Source organism: Cinclus cinclus, chromosome 5, assembly GCF_963662255.1.
Source record: "Cinclus cinclus chromosome 5, bCinCin1.1, whole genome shotgun sequence".
In the NCBI taxonomy this organism is placed as follows: domain Eukaryota; kingdom Metazoa; phylum Chordata; class Aves; order Passeriformes; family Cinclidae; genus Cinclus; species Cinclus cinclus.
In genome coordinates this window covers 70,827,976-70,855,431 of record NC_085050.1, presented here as the reverse complement: position 1 = coordinate 70,855,431, position 27,456 = coordinate 70,827,976, and the positions used below count along the sequence as shown (strand labels likewise).

Here is a 27,456-nt window from a genome sequence, read left to right as displayed (position 1 = left end):
TACTGCATTAGGCAATGCAGCACAGAGCTAAGGATATCACAGATACAGCAGAAACTGGGATCTGCTTACCTCAAGGACTTGAAAAAGAATGTTTGTCCACCAGAATTGATGTACTGCCTATGCCATTCCCTTTTTTTTTTTCTAACAGCTATGAGAGAGTGTAAGCTCTTCAACAATCACACATTCCAGGGTTTGTTATGTGATACTGAAGGGTCCCAAAGACTTTCCTTGACAGTTCATGTCTTATATCGCCATTCTTTCAATTTGAAAGTTACTTTTTAATATTCAGTTGTAAGGTCTTATTCTCAGCTTAGATTTACTCATTTGAGCTGTTGCTGCTTGAGTATTTTAGTCAGTAAAATAATGCTGTAAGTTGGGGTACTCAGTGTTCAGAGGCCACTTGGTGTTTTCATAACTGATTTAAAAATCCGAGCCTCGCTGTTCATCCCAGGTTTGTTTGTGCTCAGCTGTGCTTTGCTGCTTCCTACCATGTCATTTGTATATCCAAAGATTGCCATTTTAGTAACACTAACACGACTTCAGAATGCTTCCTTTGAAGTTGTGTTTCATACTGGCTGGCCAGAGCAGACCTTTATGTATGAAAGCAGTTAAGCAGCATTCTAATCAGTGGGGATTTAAATGACTGTAGTAGTATGCTAAGCAGTATCGCTCTCTTCTTTTTGTGCTCTTCATTTAAAACTCATCCTTCATGTAGTATATCACCAGCGCTGTGGTAGTGCCCAGGTTGGTAAAGAACAGAATGAGAATTCAGTGATGAGGATTATTAGAAGAAAGTTATTAAAAATATGTCCCCAGACAAATGTAATATACCTGGATAATGTTGATGACTACTCAGTCCAGAACTAGCTCTGTTTGAGTAGCTCTTGATGAAAAGGGATTTTTGTTACCCTTCAAGAATATGTCTTTCATCTGTAAGTATGATCCAATTTTATTGTTTCTAATCAAGGGTTACAGTAAACAGTTGCCCTAGCACAGGCCTGAGGTAAGACTAAACCAGAGTTTTCTTACTGGGCTTTGATAAATTCGATTTGAGAACAATTTCTCACTTATTTATGGATATTTTAGTTGAGCCCGTTACTTTAGCCTTGGTATTAACACAGCAGAAGAGTTTCTGGTAATGTAAAAAAATTCTGTTTGTAGTCACAATTCAACTGTAATAGACTTTCTTAAAAATTTTGTGCAGTTTCCTGTGCCTGTGCAGGTACCTGGTTTCTTACTTAACCATTTGTTTTTACTGGACTGAGAACCCCTGTGAAGGATTTAGTAGGCTTCATTTCCAGCCAGTGTTGTCTCCTGGAAGAGTTTCTGTGAGGCTTATCAGGGTGGAATGATTCACGGAAGCCAAGAATTTGGACAGTTATACTTAGCAATGAAACAGCAAACTCAAGGAAGCTGCAGGTGGTAGGAACTGGCTTTATAGTAGTGTGCTTCAGGTCTTTGGGGTTCCTCACAGTCTTTGTTCTGTCATAGTGCTGCTTTGTTAGTGAATTTTAAAAAGCTGAAACAGAACAAGCAGGACAGATGATCAAGTCTGCAAACCGGTCCAAATTGACGAGCTCTATTCAGATGCATCTGTTTCGTGCTGGTTACCTGCAGATGCCTGTCATTGTGACTGCCCAGCAGTGCTGTTCAGAATGGTAAATCTTCTGCTTAATAAGGTGGTATTTCTTTCCTGCACCAGCAAGATTTTCACATGAGCTAGTCCTGGGCTACAGAAACCACTTCTGCAACAGATGACAAGAACATTGAGCCTTGCTGTGTGTGTTCATAACAAAATGCAAAACTTGCTTCCGTGACTCAGCTTTCTCTCGGCAAGTTCTTCTCCATAGGGAGCCTGTAAGTTAAAAACCGAATTCTGAATATTCAAAGATGCTAATTTTCACCTTAAGGGAGCATTTTGATACCTCCTACTTTGAGCAGCAGAGGTAAAAGGTTCTGGTCTGAATTCCAACACGCTGGCATGAAAATGCAAATTAGGAGATCAAATGCAGGTTCTTCTAAAGCGATAAAGTTCTAGATCAAGACAAAAGCAAACAGGCAAATTTTTTTCAAAATTCAAGCCATGGAAAAGCACTGTATAAATTATTTTATAGGTAAAATTTATGGCACCATCAGCTTTGCGGAACTTTGGATTCATATAATATCTGACACCTGTTTTCAAGTGCTTTGGGGCACAGGTGGGACCATATTCCTCCATCAGTGAACGCCACATGACTGGAGAAGTCAAAAAGATCTGATGGTATCTATGGGTCTTTTTCATGTTTTTTTTTTCACTGAAACAGTACTTACAAGCTTGAACTCTTATGAAGACTTTCTAGACTCTATTTAGGTTTTTTTTCCTTTTTGCCTTTTTCTTATACTCGGATGTTTTTATTGATGTTGAAGCTTCATGACTTCTCCTTTCTTTAGTCAAGTATTGTATTATTTTGCTATGAAAGTAAGACTCCTCAAGTGCTGTCCTCTTCTGAAATGCCTCTTCTCACTGTAGGTACATGGAAAATTGCACTTTTTCTCTGGTTTTGCTGTAGGAAATGATAGCAGCCAAGGAGCACCTTCCCTGAAGCCACATCTAGAGAAGAGATAAAGGTCACTGTCACAATCTCCATAGGTCCCACCGTGTGTGGTGCATCCGAGGATGTCACTGTCAAGGGGGTGCATTGTGAGTGCTTTCAGCATGGTGCTGTAATGCAGCACTAGAGGATCCAGCAAGTCCTGTTGCTCAGGGAAAAATGGTGCTGTCCCTTCCCTGTACCTTGTGAAGGATTTGAGGCTGTTGATATTGTAAAATGCATGTTCTCTTTGAATTTTTTATTTTCTTCTGTTTTCTTTTGAACTCCTGCCATGCACACCAATCCTTAAGCAAGTGAAAATTACATAAGCCTCAAGCTGATACAAGAGAGCATGCATTTAAAACTTGTGCCTTGCTCTGTTCCATCCCACTTTGTGTCTGTGTTCAGCAGGGAGTGTGCCAAGTCTGGCTGTGTCCTGCTCCCTCAGACAATTCCTCATTCCTCTCGGTGGAACCTCACATCTGTCTTGGCAGTTCCAGCCACTCCTCCTTACAGCTCAGCTGCACTCTGTAGCCCCAGGGGGGGTACCTGCAATTAGGAGCTGAGGATACCATGACAAGGCTTTTCTTGAGGAAAATGCAGCTTTCTGGGCTGCCTCCAGATTTTCCTCTCTGTGGAATGTTATTAGGAACCATGTCCTTGCTGCAAATGTTTCTTGGGTTGCAACCCTTGTATAATAACCAGTTCAGAGAGCTCTGTCTCATCACCCTTTCCTTGCTATGGGCTTAGGTCATTGTCAGTTCTTAGTTTTCAGTATCTAGACCAGCCAGGTCTGTCATTGTCAAAGAGAGGGAGGTGTAAATACAGCTTTTCTACAGAATGCAGTCAGTGTTAATTTTAGGCACTGAAATTATGTGTTTCTTGGCATTCAGGCAGCTGAATTGGAAATGCAAAATGAAGAGAACCCTTCTAGTGTGTAATGAAAAATCATCTGTCTGGAAACCTCTCTCTGGTGTTAACTCAGTCAGGATGGAGCTTCTCTTTGTCACCTGACTTGTTACCATGTTAAATATCTCTGCTATGCCATCCAGACTAATATTCTTGAAGCTGGTGTGGCAAGGATTGGATATTCCAACGCTTAAGAATGTTGAGTTCTTCTAAAGGTTCTTCCATATTGTTGTTTGGGCTTGATGCATTCTTCAGGGCTTTTTTCAGCTAGAAACCAGGTTGCTGGGGTTTTGTTACTTTAGTCTAGCACTGATTAGTGAGCCTGGGTGAAAGGCAGGTCTCCTGCCCAGAAGTTTTGAGCAGGATTTTGTGCAGCTGCAGCTAAGTTTTAAGGCTGGGTTTAAGTCTGCTCAGAAGAGAAGGGGTTGATAAATGGGTATCTATGAGTAGAAGGTGAGGAGAGGAAAATCTATCCAGACAGCAGGAATCTTGCTATGAATCCTAATTATGAATGAGACAGCTCGCATGCACTTGCTCTTCTTGCTGAATTTTGCAGTTTTGATGAATAGAATGCCTTGGAGTTTCTTTTCCCCCTTCATCTAATTTTTCTAATTTAATTTTACTTTATGCTGATCATGGCACTAGGAAGATCTGTCTTCAGGATTTGGTCAAATTTGTGGACGTTACATAGGTACTGTTAAGTACATCATAATTTTTAGCTTTTTTGCAAATCTAGAGCGAAAGACCAATTTGCTTACAATGTAGGATAAAAAAATAACTTTAAATAAACCAACCAAGAATGGAAGGACTAAGCTGTCAGTTGGGAAATGACCATGTTAATGCCACACCTTATCCTAATCCCGTTTCCAAATGGACCTGGCTGCAAACTGCACTGAAGTTACAGTGGCATGGTCTAGATCTTCACACACTTCAGGTTTTTCAAAATCTGCTTGGAACCTTTGTTTATGACTCATGAGCATTATTTTATGCTTGTCACACCATCCAGTTGTTTTACTAGGGAGTTTTGACAGCACTTGTACTGCTGGCTTGAAAAATTACTCTTTCCTTAAATACAAGATAGAGCATAAGTATATCCTTAGGTGATCTGGCTGTTAGGTTTAGCTTTTGATTTATTACTTTCTCTTCTCAGATTTAAGAGCTTGATTATTCTGTTGGTGTTTTTTTAAACACAAAGAAATGCCAAGTGCTTCTACGAGTTTGCAGAACTCCACGTTCTGGAAAAATGCTTTGTTTTCCTCTAGGAAGAAAGTTTTGCTTTAAAAACATTCCTGTAATAGATATAAGGTGTATCTGTGTATGTTTGAACAACAGTTGATATGTGCATGTTTTTGCATGTTCTTTGCAAAACTAATATGGGATAAAATGTGTTTAATCCTGTTCCCCCAGCTTTTTAGGGGTAGAAGGAAGAAGGTTAGACATTTTCTTCAATAATTTGGTTGTAAGCAGTTGTCTGCTTGGAGTTAGCTTTTATTTTTAGGTGACAAGAATTTGTAAACCGCAATAAGTTCTTTGCTTTTATGTCTTGCTTTTCAGTGCCCTTACCAACTTTATTTGATCCTCTGAGTTGAGGAACCTGTGAGATTTAGAGACCTTCAAATGGCAAGTAGTGGGAGCTGGAAAAAATACATTATTGCAAAATTTTGAGCTGTTGGTTTCCAAACCTCTGGCTGGCAGTGATTTCTTTGCTCCCCATTAGTTTAAGTGGATGTTACTTCACCAGGTAATGCCTCAATTAAATCTCTGATTTTCTTTTCTTCTAGACTATACCTTCGGTAAAGCCCCATGGAAGATAGATGTGTGTGCTGCAATGGTGACATAAATATTTCAGAGGACTGGAACAAATTGTTGAGAATCTCTTGTTTGATTTTCATGCTGCTGTTGAGAGCTATCTAAGGCAAGTAAACACCATGAGTTTTATCCTGAAACTTCACAGACATTTTCAAAGAACAGTAATTTTGCTGGCCACTTTTTGTATGGTGAGCATAGTTATTTCGGCCTACTACTTGTATAATGGCTACAAACAGGAAAATGAACTTCCTGAAACTTCTTCAGAAGTGGAATGTGGTGATCCTCAACTGTTGCCATACAAGCTGATGGAGATGAAGACCACGAAGCCTCTTGATCCCCTGAGGACAGACCTGGTAGTGCTGGTGTTTGTTGAAAGCCAGTACTCAACTTTAGGCCAAGATATAATAACCATTCTGGAATCTAGCAGGTTTCAGTTTCACATTGAGATTGCATCTGGGAAAGGTGATCTCCCAGTGCTTATAGACAAAAACAAAGGCAAGTACGCTCTCATAGTGTATGAAAATATTCTGAAGTATGTGAATATGGACTCTTGGAACAGAGGCCTTCTAGATAAGTACTGTCTAGAATATGGTGTAGGTGTGATCGGATTTCACAGAGGCAATGAGAACAGCTTGCAGAGCTTTCAGTTGAAGGGTTTTCCTTTGCATGTCCACAGCAATCTGGGTGTTAAGGACTGTTGCATTAACCCTCATTCCCCACTCCTCCGTGTGACTAAACCTTCCAAGCTTGAGAAAGGGCCCTTGCTTGGAAATGACTGGGCCGTTTTCCAGATTAATCACACAGCTTATCAACCAGTGATATTTGCAAAAGTAAAGACACCAGAAAACCTTTCTCCACCTGCTGCTATAAATGCTCTCTATGCCACAGTAATTCATGACCTGGGGCTCCACGATGGGATTCAACGAGTCCTTTTCGGCAATAACTTGAATTTTTGGCTGCACAAGCTGATTTTCATAGATGCCATCTCTTTCCTCTCTGGAAAGAAGCTCACACTGTCCTTGGATAGGTACATTCTGGTTGACATAGATGATATCTTCGTTGGCAAGGATGGAACAAGGATGAACACCAACGATGTACAGGTAAAGTATGTGCACAAACTAATGGTCATTACAGCCAAGTGATTTTTTTTTCTTTTTTTCTGGAAGTGCATAGTTGTTCATAGTTGGTACTTCAGGCCTCCACCCAGGAGCTGTTCATATTTATTGCATATGTTGAGAGTCTTACAAGCAGGAGGTAAATGTGGTGAGCAGCAGTAAATGTCAGCATAAACTGTGAAGAGTGGACTGGGTTATTGGCTGTTGGAAATAGGTTTGGATGTCAGGAGTTGCTTGCTGCATCTCACCGCTCTCATCTCTGTTTTATGGCACTTGCTTGCAAGGAGGGTTTATGTTAATACTGGTCTCAGAAGCTCATTCTGTCACTGAATGACTTGACAATTTTTATTTTAATGTTTGGAGTTGTACATTGCTGAAGGTCCTTTTCCACTCTGTCGGGCTGTTCAGGTGAGGTGATAGAGGTCAGTAGCACTAACATCTTAACGTTATTTCTTCCTGTAAGTACGCTGTGCTTTTTGGGAGGAGTGTTGTCCCAAAGCAGGTAGTAGGAGGTCACCTTTCTCAACTAGTCTAGAAGCTAAAAATCTATTAAATACTGATTGTTGCCCTGTTTGTGCTAACAATAAGGGAGAATGTTTACTTAGAACTTGTTAGTGGAATGAGGAACTGCAAGAAGGAAAGGCAAGGGTTATTTTTGTTTACTTTTTAACCAAGTTTTTGGGGTTTTTTGGTGTTAATAACATTTGTCAAGCTACAGCAGCTCTGTATACAGTGTTTCCTTAAACGAAAGGTTTGGCCCTGCAGTTCAGCTTTTAATTTGCTTTAAAATTGCAGCATACACTCTTCTCCAAAACATTCTCTGTACATGCAATTATAAATGAGATGTACCTCCTTGTTAAGTAGGTGTTTTCCTAAGGCAAACAAATCGCATGGGAGAGAGCAGAAATAAAGGTCAAGCTTCCTAAATAATTTTCCTGTGGAGAACAGGATGGTAGTATTTGAGTTCAGTGGGTGCATACGCATGGGGAGTCTCCTAAATGCAAACTCAGATGGCAGGAAAAAAGTCAGGTCTGACCAGTGTTGCTTGCAGAACCTGTGTTGTTCTGCAGAAGCAGCACTTAGGGTAACAAAGTGGGTGAAATCAAGCCTGAATAAATCTGTCAGTGTGTTGTGCAATAGCAGTCGGAGACAGCATGTTTTGTATTGTTTCTCTTTGCAAGTGACACCTTAGAATTGTCATTTTGAAATAAGTTGGGAGGTTTAATTGCCAGAGTTATATACCAGAAACAAGAGGCTATTGAGACAAATTTGATTACAGCAGACACAGAAGGATAAACCATATTGTTTGGGGAAAATAATTTGCAGTATGTCAGAAAGTAATCTTCCCAAAATAAAACTGTCTTATTAAATAGGAGTAATATCAAAGTGGAAATAACTTTTAAGTAGGATAATTTCATTTATGCAGAACTGTGTTCTGAAACAATGGAATCTGAAAAAAGTGTTCCCTTCTGATTCTTCGTCTACTTATAGTTAAAATGTTGTATTAAACATGTTGTTAGGGCTGTCAGATGCAATGCATCTTCATTACTATTAATATCAAAGGAGTTATCCTCTGTGGCACAATGACGTGGAAGGAATGAAACAAAATCAATTTGCAGTAGTTGGAAATACGTTATTGTAAAGTGTATTTACAGAGAAATGACATCTCATTATACAGGAGTTTTACTGAGTTCTGCTGCAGTGGCTGTGATGGAGAATTGGGCTCTGGAAGTGTGAAAAGAGGTTCTAAATGTAGACTTTGTGTAATTTCAGTACTCAAGATAAGCTCATTTCCACTAAACTTAGGTTTTGACTGCTGGCACTGTAGAACTGGCGAGGATGCTCTTTTGTGATCTAATTTTGTTTGATGTATCTCCTTGTTAATATTTTCTGGATATACTCACAGCTGCTAGGGCTGCGAGCTGGAGGAGAGTTAAAGGGAGTATTTCTACCAGTATTGTATTAATGCAAATCTATCTCAAACTACAGGAGTCTCCCAAGAGCCAAAAGACCTCTAGGGTTGGTTCTGTCTGCTCTGTGTATAGGACAGAGTTCAGAAACTGGAAGGTTAATGCAGAATAAGTAGCAGAAATCAGGTTGTCATCTGCTCCAAACCCCCTGCTCCAGCTGGGCCCTGGCCAGGTGCCTTTTGACTGTCTCTAAGGAAAGAGATCCTGACTGTGTATAAGATCGTGGTTTAAAGGAATTTCGTCTTTAGATATCCAGATGAGATTTGCAGAGTGGCCAGAATAGTTAATATTTGGGGGCTTAACCCATTAAGGCTTAACTACCCTCTCCTTTAGAGTGCCTAAACTGGAGTTAAGCACTTAAAAATTGCTGTTATAAGGTTTAGTGGTGATTTTTTTATCAGTGTTAGGTATTTGACCTCAAAAGAGGTCAAATTAAAAGGAGGCTCTCCAAAATGAGTGTCTTCCACACCTTTAAAGAAGAGGCAGCGTGGTGGTACTTCAGCTTGAGTACCTGTACTGTCAGGAGCATAAGTGTAAAGAACCCTTCTGAAAATATTCTACATAGTTTATCCTGTTGTAAATGCTTTGTTTTGTTAAACAGCAGATTAAGTTTATTCTAGTTTCACCACAACTTCTTCAGTTAAAAAAAAAAAATACCCTAAGAACTTGAAACAGTGGTTCAGATTTTTAGAATAAATACCTGTTAGAGAGTTGCCTGTCTCTGTGTAACAGCTGGGCTGATAGAACATAGTTCTTCCCTGTAAGATACTGAGTAGGTGTCACTGTGCATCAACAATAACCATCCATTCTCGTATTTATGTACTTTATCTTTCTCTGGTATAATAGAGATAATGGAAGAGAATGTTTCCATGGTCTAATTGCCTCCCACTTTGAAAATAATCAACTCAACATTCATTTTTCAGTAATTTTTTTTCTTTCCTATTGTCTGTCAGGCAGGAGGCACCATTAAGCTGTGACAAAGTTATATTTTATTTTCCTTGTTCCTTTTAGGAAGACTTAAGAGCCTGTGCCATGCAAATAATTCATTTAAATGGACATAGAGAGAATAATCTATCTAGATATCCACAGAATAAGTTTATCTTAATAGAATATGATTGTCCTGGCTGACAGTCCACGTATTTTCATATCTTTTTTTTGTTGCAGTTACTCTTTGTGAGATTTTTATTACTATAAAACATGCAGATTTTTTCCTGGTGACAGTTTGTTCCGTGTTGGTGGTCTAGGCCATCTACCTTTCCCTTCATTTCCCCAATATATGCACTTTTTGGAGTTCCTTGGGAATTAATTGCATTCTTCAAATGAAAAACACTGCCAAATTGTTTTTTCCTAATGATTAGCTGTGTGAGTTCCTTGTGACTGTCTGGTCCTTTGTGTGCTTTTCAAAGAACTGAATTGAAGTCAGGATGGGCAATCTCTTCAGGTAAGCCTGAGCTTTTTTTATACCTGTAGTTATTCTTGACAATCATCAAGGAAAAGTCTTCATGGTAACATTATTGAAGGGAGTTGATAGATTCTTACTTATCTTCCTGGTTTAGGAGTTCTTGGGCAGTGCATCTGGTGGTGCATTGCAATGTGCATTGCAGTGGGCGATAGAAGATTCAGGCTGCAGTCTCCCAGCATGAATCACTGGAGAACTGAAGAAAAGAGCTGTGCCAAGCCTTGTTCTGGTAATGGAGGGAGTTCATCCAAAAGGAATCAACTCATAGCTCTTGACTCTCAGTACACAGACTCTCATCTGGCCTGGATATTTTTTTTGTAAGGCAGACACCTTTGATGGAACTACTCCTCTAAATTCCTACAGTAGACATAAACATAGGAAGACATCTTCAGGCAGGCTCTGGTTAAGTGAATTGCACCTTAAAAGTATGTGACTGTTCATAAATTGTTTCCAGAGTGACTGAGATCAAATATAAACATTTGTATTTGGTCAGATCCGTCCTATTCCATTTTCCATAGCCAGTGCTGTCACTTCTTTGTTACGTTCTTACTAACATTGGTGGTCTAACCTTTTGTTTAATCTAGTTCTGTTTAATAACAGATTTCCCCACTAAGAGCTAATTGTTTATTCCCTATATTAAATTCATCCACATTAGTCAGCACTGCTTAAATGATTGCAGTTGTTTAAAATCCATTAAGTGTCTTTTCACCCTGTGCAGGATACGTGCAAAGAAACCAGAGCTTCCCAAGGCAAAGTGCACCTCTTAGCTATAAATTTTGAAAATCCAGTCATGTGGCTGTTCAGTTCTTCTTGTGTAGGAATGACAGAAATATTTGCCTCAGAAGAGAATCTCCAATATATATTGTGTTAAGGCAGAAGGGCTGAAAGGTGCAGAAAGCCTGGACTGTCAAGACAAAGGATGGTCCCTGTCACAGGAGGAAGTCTAGTTCTCTAAGTTAATTGCTTCTTTATCCGTAGGATCACATAGGAGGTTATCAGAAAAGAAATGACAGATGTGTCATCAAATGTGTCATCTGCAGAACCACTGAGCCATAAATCTTTCCTCTGAGGAGGTTCAAAAACATCTTTTTAATCACATCTTTAAATTCCATAAGAAGTCAGTGATGACGAGCTTTTGTTCTGCTGAATCATTTTGCATTCCCAGTCTGTCAGCTGTAATACCTGTATACCACTGTGGAATGTGTCTGCTGTGTGTGCATATACATTCTTTCCTAACTTGACCTGAAGCTCCTGAGGTATTGCATAGTGACTTGCTGGATATAGCAGGTAAAAAGAGCATTCAGTTCTTCAGAAGTGTCAAGGAGAAGGAAAATTCCTGGCTGGGGTGTCTCTGTAGCTGTCAGATGCCCTAGCAAGAGCGGTGTACTTGAGCATAAGCTGTAGTAGTGTGGAATTTTGCACACTGTGAGACAGTAGAGAATTAGAATTAGATTTCAGAACTAAAATACAACTTTAAAACAAGTTACAAAAATTGTCTTGTATATTCTATGGGCTGCTACCAGCACATCATGCACTCTAGCAGTCAGTCACCATAATACCTGGCTTCTAAAAGCAGTTTGGTTTTTGTGCCAGCCTCTGTGAATTTTCATCTAGTGAGGTGGATACAACTACTGCTCAGTAGAGCCCAGTTAAATAAAATCATACTGATGTTTGAAATGGAAAGCCAGGATAAAAATCCTCTCCCAGAGCAAGGGGACTGCAGAGGGGCCACTGGGACAGAGAGGGGCTGGCTCTGCTTTAGGTATGACACTTTCCGGGGCTGCCAGAGCAATGCTGGGAAGTCCTTGTGGGCCTCTTCCTCCTGTTCTGCATCTGTGTGAGCTGGACACAAGCAAATCCATGGAATAAGATTGGTGCTGAGTTTAATCTTGCAGTTTATCCATGGTGGATGACAACAAAAACTGTGCATTCAGTTTTGGTATTGAAACCTTTGTTCCTGTAAATTCAGTGGTTTGTGTTAGTTGTGTCTTTGCTGAAATTCTTGTTTATTTTGTCAGGTATTTTGTATTTGGTTTTGTATGAAAAATGAAATTTTGGATTTATTTTCCCTCTGTTTAGTTTTGCAATGCTGGAATAACTGAATCTCATGGGGATTTTTGTTTGGTTTGGTTTTTAATTTTAATGGTCTGACACTGTACATGGAAACGTAAAAATGTTTCATGCAGACCAAAGTCAAGGATTGCAGCATCTCCTACTATTATAAATCCAGTGGCAGGTAGCTAAGACAAGAAAAATGCATTTCAGTTGAAGTTTTTTTCTCTGAGAGACTGCAGAAACTGTTTCATGCTATGGTAAATCCCATGAGGTCTTTGAGGGCAATCAGCTTGAAGCTGAATTGCTTCAAGCTTTTGTGCCCCAGCAGCTGATGTGACTATTGGTTATACACTCCTTGGTTGTCTTCAGGATAGAACCAAAGGAAGGGAATGACAGCTTCTGTGGATCTGATGGTGCTTTCCCAAGTAAGATGATGTGCACTGTGGGTACAGTCATCTACATCTTTCCAGAGAATCAGAGAGATTTGTTTTCATTTCTAAATTCCCCATGTTTCTGTGTGGTGGGGAATACTATGCTATCCTTAGGTTCAGTGTTCTGATGGTGTCTTCCAGTTCTCTACAGAGTTTTCTAATTCAAGAGCCTTTTAAAGTTAGACTTAAACCATGACATTTGCCTGAGATCAAGTGATCTAACTCTGAGTACTTGGTAACACTGTTTCTGGCTTTTCCCCCGACTTAATTTGTAATGCAGGGATATCTTTACTCCTGAGCGTAAGGCTTCCCATCCAAAGAAATCCTCACAAATGCTTATGTCCACGCAGTGTGCCAGCTTGCACTCAGGTAATTTTGGGTTCACAGCCACGTGGTTAGCAAGCTCTATGTTCCTCTGTTTACACGAAAGTATATGCTATGGGAAAGTAGGTGGGTCTTCTCATGGGGATGATGGAAAATGCATGTGATTCTGCACACTTTGAGTATTGTGAGCTTAACCTGAACTCTGCAGTGCTTGGGTCAATCCATCTGGCCATGGAAACAAAAGCTGCTCTCCTGTCAGTCCCTCAATTTCCTTGGATTATGAGTTCTCTTGGTCAGAGGCTCTTTGTTCAGCAAGCACCTCAGTAATACAAACAGTAATAATGCAATATAGCTTCCCCTAGAGCTGCCCAGATTCATCAGCAGCACCCGAGCGGCTGCTGCAGGGTTTATTCTGGGCTTTTTCAGTGACAAGTTAGCCATCCGCTTCCTGCTGCTAACAGAACTGAATAAAACTTCCACAGCCAACAAGTAAAAACTAAACTGCAGACAGATCTAGAAATCAAAGCCATTAGCTGTAGAATGTGATACCAAAAGTGAGCCTTCCTCCGTCCCGCTCTTCTGTCACGTCAAGGAGGCACAGTCTGGTGAGAAGAGGAAAACGAGAGTGGAAGTGGCACTCCTAATTCATTTGTTTCTTTTACAGTACAGCAGCATGGGAAGTGGCCTTTCTTCTGTTCAGTCTGGAAGGTCAGTGCAATAACATGACTGATTCTTGGTGACCATGCTTACAAAACCAACTAAAGGAAAAGCACTTGGTTGCCAGTTCATGTGTAGCTCCTCGTGGAATAACAATTCCCTATCTATTTACAATTCCAGTTTCTTTTTCTGTGCACAGACTATAAAAACATTACAACTAATTTTTAGAAGTAGTTACTTTTTAGGAGATTCCATCTTTTACTTTGCAGTCCTGGAGATGAGTTAGTGTTGCTCCTTAAAATGTAGCTTCATATCTGAGATAAGTAGTAAATTACATTTAAAACCACTTTATATTGCAGAAATTGTTCTGCAATCCATTTGAAAATAGAAACAGTGGAGAGGACAAATAAAAGTCTGTGACTGTGCAGAGGAATGCTCTCCTCATTGATTCCACCCAGGTGAGTAAATGCACACGACCAAGGCCTTCCAGAGGAGACAGATTTGGTTTGGGAGCACTGGTTGCATTTTTGTGGACCTAGTAAACCACAGCTCTTCCTCAAGCTCCCATTTACTTGCCTTTTAGTGTTATCAATCCTGGGAATAAGCCAAGTGTCTCTTCTCCATTTTAAAGTGGACTTGGACTAAAGATACCTCAGAGCTGTCTTTGGTAGAATGCTAATGGCACTCAAAAGGAGGCTTAAAATCAATTTTGCATTTCTATAAAAAATGTTATTTTATGCTGCAAGATGTTCCTCTTACCGCTTGTCCTTTTCCCCTGCCATTGTTAAAAGTAATAGAAGTGGTGAAAATGGTAATCCTGAGAATATCATAAGACAAGATGAATACTGAAATGTATCTCAGTTTGTAGTGTAAACTGGTTTGAAATGCAGACTATGAAAAACATTTTGCATCCGTGAAGTACTTCATCTTACTGACTGAGGAGATTTCTAGATTGTGCTCAGTTCTGTACAACTTGATTAGAAATATTTGGAGAGTGCTTAGAGACACCAGAATAGTCAGGAAACATCTGAGCAAAAAAAAAAAAAATCAAGGCTAAAGAATTCACTAAGTAAGGTTCACCAAAGCAGAAAGCAATAGGCTGCAGATGTCTGCAGGGTATAAACAGTGAGGATGGATAAAATATTTCATGTAAGGCACAGAGATATTTAAGTGTAGGATGAATAGCCAATAAAAGCAGCAGAATGGAGGCTAATATCCAGAAGGAAGTAGAAGGATTATCTAAGTCTTTAAAAATTAGATTTGGCAGAAGAGTATGAAATATGCTATGGGAAGGAATATAGTATTGGCAGGGGATTTGTGTTAAGATTTGTTCTCAGTCTCATATAGCAAATCAAATTCAGAGCTCAGTTGGATTCCTTTGTGTTGGTTTGAGGCTGCAAGTGAAGCCTTTGCCAGCTGGGATGTTTATCTAGGCACACCTAGATTGTGTCATCTTGTCTTTTAGAAACACAAGCACTGTGGAAACAGCTAAGGTGTGTGTTAACACTTCTAACAAAATCATCCTTCTCTTTCCCTCTGAAGTTTTGGGGTTTTCTCCAGTTATGTCCTTTAGAGTTGATACTATGTGGGAACCAATCAAACTGTCTTAAGTTGTTATTAACTTCAAATAAGTTTGTATGTAGTTTCTGTGTTGGCTACATATAATCATGAAAGTATGGCTTGAGAAAAGAGGTAAATTTTTTATTTTGTGGAATCTTTCTCTTGGGTTTTGGTTGGGTTTTTTGTTTGTTTTTTTTTGTAATTTCTATAATACCAATGCTGATGTAGCTGGGGAATTTCATTCAGCAACTTTAGAACTACTCATGAAGAAAAGGAAAAAAAAAAACATAGTTTGTGACCCTTGGCTGGTGAGCAAGCTGAATACTGAATTCCCAGCTGTATCTTCTTACCTGGAGCTTTCAGACAGAGGGAGAAAATGAAAATCTTTTTTGGTTGAAGATTGTTTTTTTTTTTTTCTGTCAGTAAAGGTGAAACATGGAAAAGGAGCTTTTGGTTTTCCTCAGCTCACCTGAAACATAAGTACAGAGGTAGATGGCTATTTTTATTCAGACAGAAGCAGAGGAATCTTTTTGGATCTATTAGGAAAAAAACCTATGTCTAAGAAGCATTTGTGAATGAACTGTGACATTGATACATTGCCCAGCCCGTGGAATAATCTTTATTTATTGTGCTAGTGATGGGGTAATTTTGTTGTGCTTTGCTAAGCAGGGAGAGCAAACAGTTTATTTTGGTTTTTATATAGATTACAGGGTTTGAGTCTTCATTCATTTGCACTCCTTGTTCTCTAGTGTGTAAAACTCAGCTTTAACACAAATGCTGTGTTTTAGTCTTACCTGGGGGAATAAAAGTATCACCTGAGAGATGAAGAAATGCCATGGTGTCTCTTTGCTTAGTGTCAGCATTTTAGATGTAGCTTGTAGTCTCCAATACTTCTTCCAAGGTACCTAAATAGCAGCTTTTTGTACCTTGGTCTGTGGAGTTGAGTTTTGCTGTAATCGTGTATCAGATTTATATTGTAGCTGTGGCCACTGTTACTCTGTGGGAAAGCAGTGTTGACATTTAAATGCTTGAGTTCTGTGTGCATTTGAAAAATAGATTGATTTCACTCACTTTTGAGCTCTGATCATTTAGGTAATGATACAGACCAGCCTTTGAAATCTTGTTTATTTAAATAAAATTCTGCTGAGCAGGAAGCATAGCCTTTAGGCCTTTTGGGGATGAGTGGGTCTTAGTTTGTCCAGGCTCAGGCTTTGAGTTCCAGAGAATATTGGCACTGAAGATAAAAGTAAGGTTGAGGTTTTGCCAGAAGGCCACACTCTCTTGGATTTGATATATGTAACACTGACACCCCATTTTCACTTATATTACCTAAAGAAATGGATTTTTTTTTTTTTTATTTCCCAGTCTGCCCCTGTCAGTGCAGGAGTTAAATTGAAAGAGAGTAGATTTATATTGGACATGAGGAAGGGGAGTTTTTTACAGTGAGACACTGGCACAAGCTGTGGTGACCTCATCCCTTAAAGTGTGCAAAGCCAGGTCAGACAGGGCTTGGAGCAAGCTGGTGTACGGGAAGGGAAGGGAAGGGAAGGGAAGGGAAGGGAAGGGAAGGGAAGGGAAGGGAAGGGAAGGGAAGGGAAGGGAAGGGAAGGGAAGGGAAGGGAAGGGAAGGGAAGGGAAGGGAAGGGAAGGGAAGGGAAGGGAAGGGAAGGGGGTGCTTTGGAGAGCTGGCTTGGAGAGAAGGTCCTAGGCAGCAGCATGAAAGGAGCTGCAGGCTGTTGCACCTTGGGAGTAGCAGTTTGGGAATCAAGTTTCTGGTGAGCTAGGTTTTACTGAACTTGACCTTTTGTACATGGTATGTAGGCAGGCCTGAAACAGCCCCTCGGAAGTGTCGGGGCTTTGGGCAGATTACGGTGGCCACAGCCAGACCGCTCAGAGCAGCGCTGCTGCAGCTGCCTGCACCTCAGCTGAGCTCCCGAGCTCTCTGCTGCTCAGAGATAAGGCCTTGGCCTTCTGCCAGAGCTGAGCCTCTGTTTCCAGCCAGGCTGGGAGGGCCCGCTCAGGGATTGGGGTGCGCTGCAGCCGGAGCCCCTGGTCAGCGCGCCTTGTCCAGCAGCCAGATCTGCCCGCTGGGCCTGCTGCCTGCGGCGGGAGCTGCAGCTGCAGCTGGCCTGTGAGGAAGCATTAAATAAGGAGCAAATGTGCTGTTGATAATGAATGTGGAGCTGGGAGCTCAGATCACCACCTCTGTCCTTTCTGAGCTGGGTGACTATAAAATACATGCCTCTTAGACAGAGCAGCCGTGGCACTGTTTTATCTGTGACAGAGCACTGTGCACCCTTGCAGGCACGATGTGAAGCTGTAGAAGTGTGGGCTGGCTAATGAGGGGTGCAGAGGTGTAATGCATAACATTTCCTTGGAGCCAGACAAGTGTCAACACAAATCAGTGAACAACCCTTAGAATTTTGCTGGTGGGATACAAGCCAGACTAAGCAGGCAGAGCAGAGTGGCCCAGAAGTGACCTGGAACAGCATCTTGAGGGATGGCCTGTCGTGCTCAGGGCTGAGACTGTGGGCTCTGTGTGACTGCAGCTTGGCTCTCAGAGGGCTTCCACTGGGGCTAGCAAACCTCTCTTTCCCTCTGTACTGACCATCACCAGATCACAGTAACTTAAAAACACCAAGAGATTGTAAGTGCGTTTTAGAGCCACTTGGGTTTTACTCTGAGTTTTGTTACACTCTGAAAACTCACCTCTTAATGCTTGGTGTTACATAAGCAGGTCAAGTGTTACCTAAAAATGCAGCTGGCAAGGTTCCTATGGAATCCTATCTGACCAAAATCCAGGGAAAAATAGGTAGCAGTAGGGTGTTTTATTAATTTTGTTTTTAACTGACCAGGATTTTTTTGACCTTTAATTAAAAGAAATGCAGGATTTTATTTCTGCTAACTGCAAAATAATGATATCATTTAGCTGTTTAGTAACAGTAACCTCTTTCATCTAAGTACAGTTTAATTAAGAGCTAATAAAGCAGAAGTTCAGACAGAACCCTGAAAACAGCATGCTAATTACTTTGCTTTATTAAATGCTATTGGCACCAAGTATGTATAACCTTCAAGTTACCTTGACGTAATTAGCTGAGTCCTTATTAGCTGCTGCCTCAGCCTCCACTCCAAGAAGTGAGAAGTCAGTGTAGGAAGTTAGAAATATTTCTTAAGTCTCTTGGCTGTACAAATGATTTACCTGGATGAAAGAGCCTAATTACTTGAAAATATGTAATTGCACTATCACCAAGATCATTATTGTATGTGATAAAAAAACAACTCTGAAGGAAGCCCCAGTGACATTTAAAACAGTATGTCCTGATGAAAAAACCTTTGATTGAAAACATTTGAGCAACATTTTCTAAAGTGACCCTTTGTATTTTAAGGATTCTTCACTGGACACATAAGTTTGGACACCTAAGATGAAGTTGTGGCTCCTGAATTTTTTTCTTCTGTTGCGCACTGAAAAACTTACGGGGCTCCAGCCTGATAGCTTATTTGATACCTAGGGGGAAAATTGGGATACGTGTTTTCTGCCAGCAAAACACTGCAGAAAAAGCTGAAGGTTTTCTTTGTTCTTACTCTTGCCCTCTCTGTAGTGTCAGCTCTGCTAAGAGAGTGTGCAAAGACAAATGAAGCTTTCTTGTCCTTTTGTCTGAAGGATAGGTAAAATGTTTTTTTCAGGTACATCCCTGTACCCAAAGCAATTGTTGTTTCTCCTCCATGGATTACATGTTTATGGTAATAGGTGTCAAGTTTCTAATCTTGGAAATTAGGAAGAGTGGTCGTTGAAATTTTAATAATGTCCCAAAATGCATTATTTATCATGAAAGAATGACTTTTTCCTCAGAAGCAGAAGAACCCCATAAAATACTGATTCCCAGACACTTGGGCTGGACCTTCACTGGGGCTGTCTTCTGTTCCTGCTCTTCCTGCTTCCCAGCACCCCAGGTTCTTAGGGAGGCAGGGGAGGTGCAAGTACCTGAGCAGCAGCTTTTGCTGCAGCACTCCCAGAGCAGGAAAAGGCCAAGTGATGTCCCCAAAAAGTGCAGAGTTAAACAACATTGCTTCAGTTATAGCTCATTAAACCTCTGCACCAAGAACTCCTCAGAAAATGGCTTTAGTTCTGTTTCTTCCCTCTCTTGCAGGGGTTGCAGAAAAAATACAATGTGAAAGAATTAAGGCTACTTCTGGATAAGAGCTCCCATAGAGGGGCTTGCTCTGCTTAACTCAGGTGCTTTCCCATTACACTTTCTAATAATTTGTCCTTCCTTTTCAGAAGGTCCTTGCCTGTACTGCAGCGCCAACATGGCATGAGAAATTAGACTCAAAAGCAAAATAATTGCTGATTTTGAATGGCTCCTTTGATAGTATTGTCAGACACTAAAACAGTTAAGCAGCTAGCATTGAGAAATGAGATCTGCTTCCCAAAAAAAGGGAGAAAGGCTTTCTGGAGAACGATGAAGCTGCCCTTGCATGTGTTGCTGACATGAAAGCGTGTACTGATGTGAAGTGTAAGATGTGAAGCTGCAGCACTGTGAGGCTCTGTCTGTCTGCTTGCCAATTTAGTTGAAATGTACGTGATTACAAGTAGAATTACCAGCATATTGAACTATTTCTCTTTTCAAGTGCCGGAGTTGTTTAGCATCTTTTCAACAGGAAAATAGTCATAAATACGTTGGTGTGACTGCGCAAAGCCGGCGTCGTTCCTCTTCGGTGAACCGGAGTTCAACAAGGCAATCTTGATTTATTCCTTTGATCACTCAAGGCATTTGAGTCTGAATATTTGTGTTGATGCTGAAGAAATTACAGCTGTCTGTTTGCTGAAGACAGGCTGGTACTTGTAGCTTCTCTGTGGCAGGCTCTAAAGTGAAATCACATGGAGATATTTGAGGGCAGGAGGCAGGGTGGCTTCCTGGCTGTGGAGGTGGGAAGCAGGTTTGAAGACAGGAGTTCTATCCTTGGCTTTTCAGCTGACGTTCTTGAAGAAAAGCTTTTGACAGCCCATGTCATCTGTCCATGCCTCTGTCCTGTTTGAGAGATGGGAAAATCTGTTGTTTTGCTGTTGGGATAACTTTTGTCTATCCCTTGAATTGTAACAGGGCCTTTTTCTGAGATTTTTGTTTTTGCTGTTAGTGAAGAAAGGAGTCTTTGATCATGTATTGAACACTTACACTTGATTTCTGGCACTAGGAATTTCCTACACCTTGTCTGTGAGCTTAGGAAAAGTTCAAAAGAAAGTTCTCCGTTGGAGCCATGTGCATGAAAGGGATTATGCAGCCAGAGACTTATTTTCTTTATAGTACCAGCAGAAATATAGCATGTACTAAATAATTATTTATAAACATATGAAGACTTGACTAGATGGTTTTAAAATAAAATCTTCAGTACTGGTGTATTTATGTAACGTCTCATACGGATACCCAGAGGGGCTGTTCATAAACAATCATAACATTTCCAGAAAATACCAGCAGTTTGCCTTCAGCTTATGAAACAGCACGTAGAAATGAAATTTCAGGCTTTTAGTCCCCCTACTTGTCTCTGTCTTTCTGATGGAAACTCACAGTAATAGGCCCTGCCATCTGCTACTATATATTTTTCATGAGTTTTAACATTTTGTTTTTAGAACCTGAAAGATGAGTAAAATGTCAAGTCACCCAGAAAATAATCATAGGCACGATAATTCAAATGTTAGCTCGGCTTGTCTGTACCCAGAGTGGTTCACAGCAGGTCTGTGGCATCCCTCTTCACAGGCAGGTACACCCTTGGAATTAGCTGGTACATTCCCAATACAAGGGGAGAAGGTGGGAACCACACTGGCAAAATTAATTCCCAGGGAGGAAGTGAACTAGGTGTTGCACTGTTACAGAAATGTCTTGGGCCTCTTGCCACCTTTCTCCCTCCTCTCTTTTAAAAGTCTGTTTGCCATTCTGGTTTTCCATCCTGCTGGGACCAGACCGGAGGTGACAAGCTGGGCAGGTGTTTGAAAGGTGCAGGATAAAACCTTCAGCTCAAAAAATGCTCGCAGCTCTTAATGTGGAGGGAAGGAAGCGAGCAGCCCTTGGTGCTGCCTCCCTGTCAGGCTGTGCTCAGGAGCCTTTCCCCTCAGCACTGCGTGCCCTTAGCACTTAGGAAGAGAATAGCTGGATTATTTGCCTCCTACCTTTTTAACCAAGCAGACAGAAGATTATTTCATTGAATAGGTTCTGAGCAGCTCAAGGTTGGTTTTCATATAAATCCTGTGCAGATTTGCTGCCTTTCATTAGAATAAGAAGCCTCCTCAGAGATCTCTGCACTCTCAGCCTGTGCAAAAGCCCTCGTTACAGCATTGCAAGATTTTTCCCTTAATATTCTGCTTCCTAAGTCTAGAGCTGTTTTCAATTATCTCCATTCTGTGCTTCATTTTGAACATTCCTGTAGAGTGTCTCTTGTTCACAGGACAGTTTTCAGGCTTAGCAGTGAAAGATTATGATCTTTACCAGATGAGCCCTGGGAAACACCTGAAGAAGAGCTTGTGTGCTCTAATAAGTTGGATATTGCCTTAGTCTGTAAAATGGGTCATATTTTAAGGAACTGTGAGTTGAGTGTGGTATGCCTAATACTTAAATTGGACTGGGCTTGTTAGTATTTTGTGGTCATTGGCATATAACTGTAGGCAAATCACTTATATAATGGGAATTACTGGCTCCTGTTTTTCAAGGCACTAAGTTGTTTTTGCATTTCAGGAGTAGGGCGCCTGCTCGACCTTTCAACCTTTGAAAATCTCCAGTCATTTTCATCTTTCTTGTGCAGTTAAATGCATTCCCCATTCATAACACGGTTCCCCTTCTCTAACAATAGTCATGTTTTCAACCACTTTATTAAAATCATTCTGCTATGCTGTATGTTGACTTGGGAAACTTTTTAATGACATTTCCTAATTTGTTTTGTTTTTGCTTTGCAAAGTTTGGAAAGCTGGGTTTCTGTGTTCCACCTGAAAGACTGAAGGAGAGAACAGCAGGGTGTGAGAGTTGGAGAGAGAACTCCTGAATGTAGTATGTAAATCTGAGGAGTAACAAATCAAGAAGAGCATATTGAAACCAAAGAGTGAAGCTGCATCTGATGAATAATGCTTCCCCTTTCTTCCTACATGCTGTTTTTTTGTTTGTACTGCTTTAGTGCAAGTACACAGATGCTGACAGTCAGTATGCTCACTGTCTGAGGAATGAGTCAGAATTTGGGGAAATCTGCAATCCAGTTCTTGGATGTGGAATAGAATTGGCTTAGCTTCTTACTGTCTCTAGATTTTTCCTTTTGTGTTGCCCATGAGTTTGAAACATGACTGAAATGCTGTGGGTGTACTTGAGCTGATGTAGAGAAATGTAACTCTTGACAGTTGCTCTTCAGCTTGGTGAATGGAGCAGTGCTGGGGGGCACAAGAGATGTGAGGTTCATTCCTGGCTGTGGCCCAGGTTTAGTGAGGGACCACTGCAAAGTCATTTCTCTGTGTGGGCCTTTGTTTTCCTAGCTCATGGTTCATGGAGTAACCCAGCATTTAATAGCTGCTCATCTTCATGAGGAAAATGATGTTTTCATGCGGTCTTTAATCTTTATGTGCTAATAAAAATATGTGTACTGCTCTGCCTTACATAAAGGGCTGTTTTTAAACAGCAAAACTAATTGAAAAGGCACCTAACTGTAAAAGTATTTGTTGTTAAATTAAATTTCTGTGCCAGGTTGTGTTTTTTCCAGGTATGTTTATATGCTGGCTTGTTTGTATTTCAGGCCCTGCTTGAGACTCAGAATCTTTTGAGAGCCCAGATTACAAATTTCACTTTCAACCTGGGATTTTCAGGAAAATTCTATCATACAGGTAAGAATGAAACGCTAAAATTACTTTGATTTTGATGGTATTCTATATAGTGTGAAGACAAGTAGGAGTGATAGAGTCTAAGGGGCTTAGAATGCTGTGTTCCTGCATTAGTTGCTGGTGTGGAACAGATTAAATAAATGCCTCCCCCATTTTATTAAAATTTAGTTCCTTTCAGTCTGCTTCTGAGTGGTAAATTCCACATAAAAGTCACATAAAATTTTGTGTTGATTTCACTGAAGGATGTGTTGAGCTTCCACAATTCATTCTTGTGGTTGTTTCATCTCTGCTGTAGAAATATAGCAATATACTATCCCTTAAAATAATTTTGTTTTAAACCTACTACAGAAATAGGAGAGATAAAAGAGAGATGATTAAATAGGATGTGAGCTGGCAAAGTGGTCCTGACTGTCCCATTTTGTCACCAGTGCCTCAGCAGGAAGTACTTTAACTGGTCACAGTTTATTGTGTCAATATCATTCCTACTGTTCCAGTATTAGTAAAATCATAATAAAAGCAGGAACTTGACTTCAGAAATGCTTGGGGGGGGGGGTTGTTTGTGTGTTTGTTTGTTTTGTGTTTTTTTTTTTGTTTGTTTTTGTTTTGTTTTGGTTGGGGTTTTTTTTGTTGTTGTTTTGATTGTTTTGTTGTTGTTGTTGTTGTTTTTGGGTTTTTTTGTGGGTTTGTTTTTTGTTTGTTTTTTTTTAATTTTCTCTGCAGGGACTGAGGAGGAGGATGAGGGTGATGACCTGCTGCTCAGATCTGTGGATGAGTTCTGGTGGTTCCCCCACATGTGGAGTCACATGCAGCCACACCTCTTCCACAATGAGTCCTCACTGGTGGAGCAGATGATCCTCAACAAAAAATTTGCCCTAGTGAGTTACATTTTTGCATTTTTTATTTAATTTAGGTACTCAGAAACCTAAGTTGTTATTCTGTTTAGATCAGGAAAAAAAGTCAAGTTTCTGAAAGAAAAAATACTCCATTGAAAGGTGCCAAATGTCAAATTACTGGATGTTAGGGTTAGGTAAGTGTGCCACATTTTCAAAGATGCAATTCTGCAGTGATAGCCAATAACATCTTATATATTCCCTTTGGGTTGACTTTATGTAAACTTGTTTTGGAAAGCACTGCCTTTGCTAATTATTTATTCACAACAAATCTCTGAATCAGAATGTTTCAGTGAGAATATAAGAAAAAAATTCAAGACAGATTTTCGGTCTGAGGATACTGGAGAAACAGATCACTGTTAATTTCATACAATAAACCAAAATAAAATTGCCATACATAAATCATGTTATTTGTCTGAAGAGGGAGTCTGGTGTTAAGACCTAATTGTATCAAAATATCTCAGCAGAGCTGACTAGTTTGCTGGAGTGCATCTGCTCTTCCAACAGCCTAATTTTACTTCTTCTTTTCCAAAATCCACTGGTTGCTCTTCAGCTGGCAGGTGATGGCTTTGTTCCTGGAAGGAGCAGGGGGATTTGAAATACCAGAGCAACCAAGAGTGCACTTGATGGTCATGTGTCAGTGAGTGTAGGAGAGCAGCAGAGACCTGACTGTCAGCCAGTTAGTGTTTGTGTTTGAAAACTTGGCATTTAAGTGAGACACTTGCTTTCTTTCAAACAAAGATTTCACCAAGGGTGCTGGGAATTGCAGCTGTACTGAGTACAGGACAGCTCTGCTTGAATGTTTCCTTTTGAAAAGGCATTGCAGTAGGTGTTAGATTGCTGAAAATTTGAAAGTCTTGTGTCCAGTTAATATGAATCTGTGTACTGGTGCAAGCTCCACTGGAAATAAAATGGGTCCTTGTAGTTCTGCTGTGACCTAAGCCATTGTCAGGGATTAGTGTGCAGGTTGTAAGCATTGAAGAGTGTATGAGGATAATGCACTTTCAACCCCGGTTTATGTCATTTCAGCAATTGCCATTTTCTTCACTACTTTCAGTGTTTTTAATGCTTACAGATACCTTCTATTAATTTCTTTTCCTCTTTGGACATACAGACATGAAGCTGCTCATTATGTTTTATTTGCTCAGAGCATTTCAATTGGTAACAGAGAGAAGTAGCCACATTTTTGAAGGAGGCCAAAATTGCTGATGCCTCATGCATTTTCCACTCAATGTGTGGATTGTGTGGGAGATGCTCACCTGGAGAATTAACAGTCACTAAGGAATAGTGGAGACACTAATTGATTGAAGATGATAGGCCCCTTATTAGAGTGAAAGATCTGGATTACAGTTCATGATTTCCTATTGCGAAACTTGAGGAGAGAAGCCATAAGAAACAGACTTTTGTTTATAGATAAATGAAGGCGATGCAGTGGGATGTTAGAGAATGCAGTTTCTTACGTGTTCTGTGAAGATTCTCTTTTCTGATGTTTATGCATGCTTAAGGGCAGTAGCAAAGATAAAAGGATGAGGAATTGGATCATACGTGATGGAATTAAATCATGTAAAGTGGTGTAACTGATGCAGTATGCACTCTTTATCTCCTTGTGCAGTACAACCAGGAGGGCAGATGCTACTCATCCCTGTTTGGCAGATTACACATGGTGCCCTTTATGTGTGTCCTAAATTCCTAAAGGGAAACAAGAATTTCACCTTTTTTTAAACACAGAGAACTCGGGGTTCTCCACTGTGATTGAACCAGGCATGTCTGTTACACACAATAAATGGTTTTACCACATCACACACCCATTTTTGTAGAGATTTTCACGTTCCTTAGTTACTGGTTTATGGAAAGGAACAGGTCCAGATATCAGCCTGTGTTTGGCGCACACAGTAGGAAATATGGTGAAGATGACCATATCAATTCAAGCCATATTAAAAACTCTTAAGAATTCAAAGGCAGTGCAAGGGCAGTCTTCCTAAATCATGGCAAAATGATATCTGATGGACTGTGCATTCCTGTGATCACACCGTCAAGGAATATCAGCTATATACTGTTCCTTTGAAAAGTAACCTGAAGGAAAATGCATGGGATGTGAAGAGAATGTAATGGCACCCAGGTGAGCACGTACACATGAGAAACACCAGGAGTCTTCAAAAATAGCAAGTGTGCTGCAGAAGGGTTTATTCTGCAACATCTGCCTGCAGACTCTTACAAGTGGTTATCTTTCTTCCGTTTTTAACATGACACTGGAATAGTTAAACTGGTTTTTGAAAAGAGATTTTTGTTTTGGATGGACGAGAGGGAAGATGCTTGAAATTCAGCTCCTCATCCAAGTAATTGTGAAGGGACATGTAGTGGAAATCGTGGTTTTGTAGTTGAAGCTGCCAAATGCTACGTGTTGTGTTCTGTTGAGTATGTGCCAGTGATTTGTCTCTCTGAAGTCAGAGTTTGTGAGCAAATTCCTTGCAAGAACTTGAAAGAATGCCACTTCCTATTTAATGTAGATTGGAGAAACCAATGTAAAATGCATTTCATCCTTCTTCCCTGCCTACTCATAAAAATATTTTCTAAAAAGGCTTTTGTCTTAAAATCCTGTGTTTCATCTTCACCATGCTGTTGTCCATCTCCTTCCAGATCAGCATATTTTGATATTACTGTTACTTGCATTTCAGATCTGTTCTTGGTCTCTCACCAGCAAAGCATTTGAGAACTGCTAAAACAGCAAGTTTCTTAACTTTTTGAGTGCAGCCATTGTTCTGTCATGTTTTAGGAACACGGTATTCCAACTGACTTGGGCTATGCAGTGGCTCCACACCACTCAGGAGTCTATCCAGTGCATGTTCAACTTTATGATGCCTGGAAAAAGGTCTGGAACATCAGAGTTACCAGCACAGAAGAATACCCACATCTGAAACCTGCAAGGTATAGACGAGGCTTCATCCACAAAAACATCATGGTGAGTTGTATTGCTCATGTTTGCTTTGTGCTCTGCAATTTCATTAACAATTTCCTTTTAAGTGGGAAAGCAGGGCATCCTGAAAGTTCACATTGTGAGAAGCACATAATTCTGTGCATAAGGAGCAGGATGTGTTTGACAGTGTCTGGTTAATTCAAGTCAGTCTGATGCTGGTGATGTTTCTGCTGGTGAAGGTGACATCCAGGTACTCTGACAGCAGTTAACAGGCTGGTAACTGTTCTGGCCCTGTGGGTAGTGCTGGTTCAGAGAGCTCCAGCAAAAAGTCGGTTTTGCATCTTTTGACACAATATGCTGGGTTAGATTTCTGTCAGGTTTTCAGTTTGCATGGTACCATTAAATGCAGAAGAGTACTGCCAGGTTATTCCCCCTCAGAATCTGGATCCTCGTGGGTGCATATTCTTGTCTTGCATATGAATTGTGCATGGTTGCCCTTGTTTGGCTTCCTGCTGTACACAAATGTGGGCTGGGCTTTGCAGCCTGCTTTAACCCCAAGCCCTCAGCCTGGGTGCAGGCAGAGCCTCGGGAGCTGCAGGGAAGGAAGACACCCTGCACACCATCTCCAGGCTCCCACAGTGCTCGCAAATCCCACTGTTTGCCTGAATTACATAACTCCCAGCACTGTCACTGACAGCCACCTTTGCCAAAGGAAGGGCTTGTACACAGCTGACATGGAATGCGTTGTGCTGTTGCCATTTGGGCACTGGGGTGGAGGCTATTTCAGGTTCACATCTTGCCAGTATTGTATCTCAGAAGTGTTTCAAAACAGCTTTCCAAAATACTTGGTGGCATGTTCCCAAGTAACTTTCTTTTGGAGCGTGTGGGAAAGGAGTGAATGGGGGCCCTGTGTTGTACCTCTGGCTGCAGCCAGCACTTTTGGG

General features: G+C 40.6%; 1 protein-coding gene across 1 annotated transcript in view; it reads left to right on the top strand.

Moving 5' to 3' along the window:
• The first annotated feature begins 5,407 nt into the window (after window positions 1-5,407).
• Window positions 5,408-27,456, top strand: part of LOC134044688 (bifunctional heparan sulfate N-deacetylase/N-sulfotransferase 3) — a 42,320-nt gene continuing 20,271 nt past the window's right edge. Inside the window, exons 1-4 of the mRNA XM_062494021.1 lie at window positions 5,408-6,388; window positions 22,624-22,711; window positions 23,429-23,583; window positions 26,372-26,557. Coding sequence (XP_062350005.1) covers window positions 5,408-6,388; window positions 22,624-22,711; window positions 23,429-23,583; window positions 26,372-26,557 — 1,410 coding nt within the window. The remainder of the gene's footprint in view (window positions 6,389-22,623; window positions 22,712-23,428; window positions 23,584-26,371; window positions 26,558-27,456) is intronic.